Below are 6,307 nucleotides of genomic sequence, written 5' to 3'. Positions count from 1 at the left end.
CGTTCGGAAGAACTTAGCTCAAGCGTTCTACGCCGATCAACTTGGAGAGCTTCAGTTCCCGCTGCCGATCATTTCTCCAACGCCAGAAAAGCAACTCGACGGTCAAATGTGACCAGCGGAATAAGGCACGAGGAGGGAGGTACTTGAGGAACGATATCCGACGAGCAGAGATCGCCGGAGATTACGACTCTCCTTCAGACGGTTTCCTGGGATCGAAGTGATTTCCCATCAGTGATTCCGAAACCCGATGCGTATGGCTCTTTATTCGTTCCAATATTCTTCGCATAATTATTTACACGCACGATCATTGGGGAATTCACCCATAGGGAGCTTGTTCCTCATAGGCGAATCCACACTCATTCGATTACATCTGCACCATCCTCATCTAAAGCTATTTGGCGGAATGTTGAGGAGACCAGTGTGTTCGCTCGCTCGCGTGGGCAGAGGGAAACACGTCGGTTTCGATACCGAGCCAATAGAATTCGAGCGCGGAATTCCCGTATTGTGAGGCGTGTTTCCAGGACGCATGTACAGACCCGTGTGTTTCGCTGCTCGCCTCTGGCACGTCTCCTTACAATCATTTCAGGTCCCAATCGGGATCGTTCTGATAATTCAGCCCCAAAAACGAGGGAGAAATAGACTGGATTTGCGGGTGAAATCGCTATAACAAAGTTGTAATATTTGGCGCGTTCGGGGCTCGCTCGGAAAAAGTCCGACGCAGCTGTCAGCATTGTGAAGGCTTCTGCTTCGCGTTGGCGCAAACCGACCTTCGGAGATCAGGGTAAGATTCATACACTCGAGGGACCTGAAATGAATCTCTCGTTACATTGTCTGGAATACTTGCTCGGAACGAATGAGGAGCGGAATCGTCAATAGTCGTCGACCCCGGCATAGGATTCCCAGCGGTCGGAGGGTCCGCCGCTGGTTGAACCGTCGAATAAGCCGCAGAGGAATCTTGACGCGTCGCCCAGTGGAGCGGCTCAGTCTTGCTTCTGAACGCCCCAGAAATTCACTCAGAGCTAGCGAAGTGCGACACAAAGCATCAACGGTTCAGCGTCGACGAAAAAGCAAGCATCTGATGTGCTTGGTTTCGATTTCCCTAACAATCAACGGAAGATCGCGACTCTTTCGCAGAGTCAAAATAGAATAGGCACTGCAGGATTTGGTTCGTAGGACGCCGGCTGGTATCCGAGTAAGTGCTGCGGCGATAAGTCGATGGTTGGATCACCATATCCGGCATTGACTAGGAACTTACTCCGTCGATGATTGTTGATGGTACAAAGTCCAGACGATCGGTTTTGTTGATAATCTTAGCACCTTCTCGAGTCTTCTGACCCATTTTTGCGAGGAGATCTTTGCCCTTGAAAGATAATTAAGGTGCTTCATCGAGGCTACCAAAATGCTCCGTATCTGTTCGGGTGTATCATGCCCCCGAGAGCGTGACTGTAGTATCGAATCAAGTGCTCACGGAGCGTTGAGAGAGAATCCACTAACCTTTTGTGACGAAAAACATCCTTTGAGGGCGGCGTAATCTATGCCGTGCTGCTTGGCGCACTGGAAACGACCAAGCATCATCGTAACTTTTCCTCACCATACTCCATTGCGTCCCTCAGGTTCGGGATGCACGAGAGAATCTCCCTATCACGATTGAACCACTCACCTGTTCGATGTTTTCTAGGACTTTTTGACGATAACTCATTGAGCATATCGCGAACTCTAACACTTGTTTTTTATCGTCATGGATATCTATGGCGCACGCATGATACATGTTGCCATCACCTGCAGCGTGGAGCAGCTCTTATAGAACAGGATCTCTGAGCTGAGGAATCGTTTCTATTATGAGCGGAAGTCGCACAGCAGACTCACATTCTTTCTGTCCGTGTTGACATCTGAAGCTAAGGGAGCCTCCTTGTCCGGAAGTGTCGGCTTTTCCGTAGGGAACGAGCTCGATGTCGACCTGTGGTGAACATTAATTCGTGAGTGAGCAGGTCTCGGATCATCAGAGACATAGCGATGCCAGCTGAAGTGAGAGAGATTCTCACCTCGTCCAACAGTGGCAGTGACTTCTGAACGCCGTTCCTCATGATGGCCTGTGAGTCGGGACAGTGCGTTTCGTAGAAGACTTCGACCTTAGTTTTATCGGCCAGCGCCTGGGGAAATCGAGGATTCAGAGCCATACTAGAGAATTTTCGATATCTCGGCCTTGGGAATGCAGATGAGAATTCCATTCTTCACGTCAAGCGCGACTCGAAGCGATGACCGATGTCTCCCAGAGACGATGGGTGGTGTCCCGCGATTCCTCGCATTCGGTCGCTGACTCTCTTGTCGAGGCTTGACTCAAGGACTCGAATGAGAAGTATTCACACCCAAAATTGAAGTACCGAGATCATCGCCTAATGTATCCGATACTTCCTTGGGTAGCTTGTGCGTTCATTTAGGCAGGGGTAAGTGGTGAGGATTAAGCCCACAAACCCGACCGTGGTAGTCCGGAAGAATTTCCAAGCTCTCAGAAAATACAGATCGCGGGGAAGTGCCGAGGAAGAAGAGAGATTCTCGGGAGACCATGAGAGGGGAGGCGTGGCGGAGAGTTTTTCTCCGGGACACCGACCTTGGGAGAACGAGCTCCCTCAAAGCTCCATCCGTGAATCGGTATCGCCCTTCGATGCCACATCACTCCTTCCGGGAGACCGCGCCGCGTCGGTGCATGCCGAAGGATTCTTCCCGCTTTCAGTTAGACCCGGCGGGGCTCCCAGAGAATTTCACAATGGCATTAGAATACCACCTCCACGCACATAACAGCCCTCTGTTGTTCCCACGGATCGCTAACAACAACTTTGACTGACTGAGTGGTTACTGTTGCGTGTTGACCCAATCCATTCATAGCTCCAGCCGCTAATGAAGCTTCAATTGAGACTGAGGTCTGCCTCCGGGCGGTGTTCAGTTCTACTTATGAAACTTCGAGCCAAACGTTTCGACACCATGAAGGTCTGTTTGACGCTTGACAAACGCGGGATACGGTCCCTATGGACCAGTGCCACCGTTCCTCGCAGGGGCTCCGGGCTCATGATTCATCGGAATTAATTCCAGGACCAAGGCGAGTTGAGGTTGAATATCAGGCCCCCTTGAGTTGGCATGGCCCTTGCGGGCTAACCGCGAAGCCCATGTATTGAAACTTCTTGTGGAGGGGGCAGATATATGAGCGTCGAGGACCGCTTCGGTCTCTAGCATCGCGAAAACTCGGTGGGGATGTCGTGAGCCCGTAAGCACTCGATCAGGATAGGCGAGATAAGCGTAGACTATTTTCGTTCCGAGGAACCGGACTGTATCTGAACGTGGTTCAGGCCATCTATGAACGCGTGGATTTATGTGGTAAGTTCGGAATAGCAATAACTCAGAAGTGACAGCATAATGAGTTTTCACGACAGTCGAACGTGGTAACTGTGAGTTTCCCAAGGTCGATCATGGAAATGCTAATCAGATTCGAGGGTCAGGTGATGTAATCGCTCCATTGACTCTACTGTTGTCTGTCGAATTCAAAGACAAGGGAATGACATATCTACGTTTCTTGCCCGATCTCCAGCGGACACTCCGCTCGCAATCTTAACCGCAGCTCTTCACTCATTCGTAGCTGCGATAGATTGTGCATATTGGAAAAATCCACCACCCGGTATGAGACAGTAGCGTGTTAGGTCGATTCGTAGGATTTTTCGTGCAAATCTCACCGTGTGCGAGAGCTCGCCTGGAGCCGCGCAGAACCCTGATAGGCTGCACCCGAATTCCGTATGGAGGGCCACGAACAGCAACAGCAGCTGGAATTTAGCTTGGTGCTCAAGGTATTGATTGAGTCGATCAGAAGAGCATCTTGATCTTGGCCGTCTCTGAAGCCCGCTCTCGGAAACCAGGCAGCCGGTGAACAAGTATCGGTGGCCGGGCACGATAACAGTCAGACATTCAACGCTACGTATCATGCAACGAAATCCCTAATCATCGATTTCCGTCGTCGACGCGGGAACTCCTCTGAGGGCGTAGGATAGGCCACAGGGACCGCCGGCCTCGGCCCGTGATCCTAGCGAAAGTCTACAGCTTTGGCTTGTCAAAAGCCTAAAAGCAAATTCGCTGGATTCTCCTCGAATCAGTGTTTTCTAGACCACTCTCGAGTTTATGGGAGGATGAATAGCAACAAGGTTTCCATTCTTCCAAATTCCCTTCGACTTCGAGGCACCAAAATGCATGAATTTTGGATTCGTTCGGAGCGAGCCCGTGTTCCCTAGCGATGCAATCGAATGAATCAGAACGAGCCTTCCCCAGACTTGGATCGCTATCTGCTCGTTACAAAGACCCAGACTTGCGATATCGTAGAATAGTCCGTGGGCAGGCTGCACCTGAGAAAAACTCTAGACGAGGACGAGCACTTCCGGACATAACACATCGAGAATTGACGGATCGTGATCCTCTGAGTACTATCGCACGGACAATCTCGTCCAGAGCAAGAGTAGTCTGATTGGACTCCTACGGGAGAAACATGCCAACCAGGGAGGGTAAGGAGGAGGCGGCATTCTTTTCTGTCAGGGAACGGGACCTTAAGATCCGCGAACGGGACCCCAATCAATTACGTCAAGACGCGAGCTTGAACGACCATTATCTCGAATCATGCACAAGTTGTCAGCGTGTCGTTCAACCGAGGAACAGAAACGTGGAAATCCCTTGTTCTTCCCGAAGATTGAGCACCGGGACGGTGTACCGATCTCGCGTGAGGAAATTGTCGAGCTCCTCACAATATTACATCCGGATAGCGAACAATTCAGAGCTCAAAACGACTCTCATCGTAAGCGTGCCACTTTCAGGGAAATTCAGGAACCGCGATAAAAATATGCGGCCAACTGAATCATTGAGTACCTAGATGTTGGTAGCTTCCGGGGACGGGGAGAACTTCTGTCCAGAAAATGAGAATTTTTCGATGTGTGTTTTGCGTTTTCAGTTTTCTGGCCGGGGGAATAGTTCCCTTCGTCGTCCGATGGAGCGCGAGAGCCTTGCTGCCCGAGAGATAAGTCAAGTCAAAGCGATCCTCCGACTTCATCAAAATTACTGTGATACAGAATGCGAGAGGCATCCGCAGTCGGGTAGTATTCAATGTCATCACAATGTCTTCATCCACGTGGACAGCAATCAGAGCTGGAGTTGCGAAAACGATCACAGCCTTGACTGCAATTGGAGACAGCGAGACAGCACTTATTGGGCTCGTTTGAATCTGAACAATCAATCCGCCGGTCGCCAGAGACGAACGACGAATCTGAGGGTTCAAGTCCTGGTGCTCATTATTTTTCCATGTATTCATGACGGGCCTTCGTTCTCGCGTGAGGTCGAAATTTGAGCTTGGAGCTCGCTGAATAGGTCAGAAAGAAAATAGGCAGTGGGCACTCAGCTTAGCTTCCAAAGCTCTCCATCGAGCGGAACGATAAATCGACCGGAAGTTGCTTCCTCGGGCTCGGTCTGCGCCCAAAGTACTCCAAACTCCAGCGAGACACGTTCCCTCTTTCAATTCGTGTTCTCCCGATAGACACCGAAACGCAGTCAGCGACGTCGTGGGAGAACTTCCCCTCGGCTCACGCCGGTGCAAACAATAACATTCGGGGACGTCGGTATAGAATCGAACGTAAATCACGATCTCCGCCTCCATCACCGCGCCTACGCTGACGCGCAATCCTCTACACACATCCCTCTAGAGAAACAATTTAACCTGAGCAAAATCACTCCATTCGACAGTGGCGCCTAGGAATTTCATCGGTACAGAGTCAGGCTCTGGTGATCTTATTGACACTTCGTATGAACTCCACAATACACGAAAACTTTTGAACGAAAAAGATCGTGCATGTCGTGCGTCCTCCAGCCGGCGAGTACGAGCTGCCGAATGCAATTCACTGATCTGGAATGTCCACACCAACCTGGCTAATGAGCACAGTCGCAACGAACAATATGATCGTGTTCCTGCGTGCCATGCTGCTAAGATTGCTGCCGCGGTCCGTGTGCTTCGCTTCCTCTCTGGTGTCGCACTCCTGGAAAAACTTGGCGCTCAAAAGAAATGAGCGGAGGGGTGCCTACTTGAGGAGAGGATATATTCGCGGCGCCGCAGGTTCTCCTCCTTTTCCATTAGCGCAAGCGCCGAAAGCACCGGCGACGGCTATGGCTGACAATCGCTTCGAATGTCCGCAGCAGTGCCGTTGCTGTTGCTGCCGTGGTCGTGTTGTGCGGCAAACAGCTGATCCAGCAGAAGCTGTGACAACATCAGCCTTTGCACGGCCGGATGGTC

General features: G+C 51.0%; 1 protein-coding gene across 1 annotated transcript; it reads right to left on the bottom strand.

Moving 5' to 3' along the window:
• Window positions 1-234: 234 nt before the first annotated feature.
• Window positions 235-6,307, bottom strand: LOC100898403 (GILT-like protein C02D5.2). Its single transcript, XM_003740542.1, has 8 exons — window positions 5,943-6,307; window positions 3,723-3,809; window positions 2,043-2,150; window positions 1,867-1,957; window positions 1,661-1,779; window positions 1,495-1,554; window positions 1,256-1,360; window positions 235-805 (listed from the first exon to the last, which is right to left on the bottom strand). Exons 1-8 carry the CDS (start codon window positions 5,994-5,996, stop codon window positions 725-727), a joined length of 705 nt encoding a protein of 234 aa, XP_003740590.1. The 5' UTR covers window positions 5,997-6,307; the 3' UTR covers window positions 235-724.

Source organism: Galendromus occidentalis, unplaced genomic scaffold (genome assembly GCF_000255335.2).
Source record: "Galendromus occidentalis unplaced genomic scaffold, Mocc_1.1 scf7180000077006, whole genome shotgun sequence".
Taxonomy (NCBI): domain Eukaryota; kingdom Metazoa; phylum Arthropoda; class Arachnida; order Mesostigmata; family Phytoseiidae; genus Galendromus; species Galendromus occidentalis.
The sequence above is the reverse complement of the archived record's forward strand: the minus strand, read 5'-3'. Positions and strand labels throughout refer to the sequence as shown.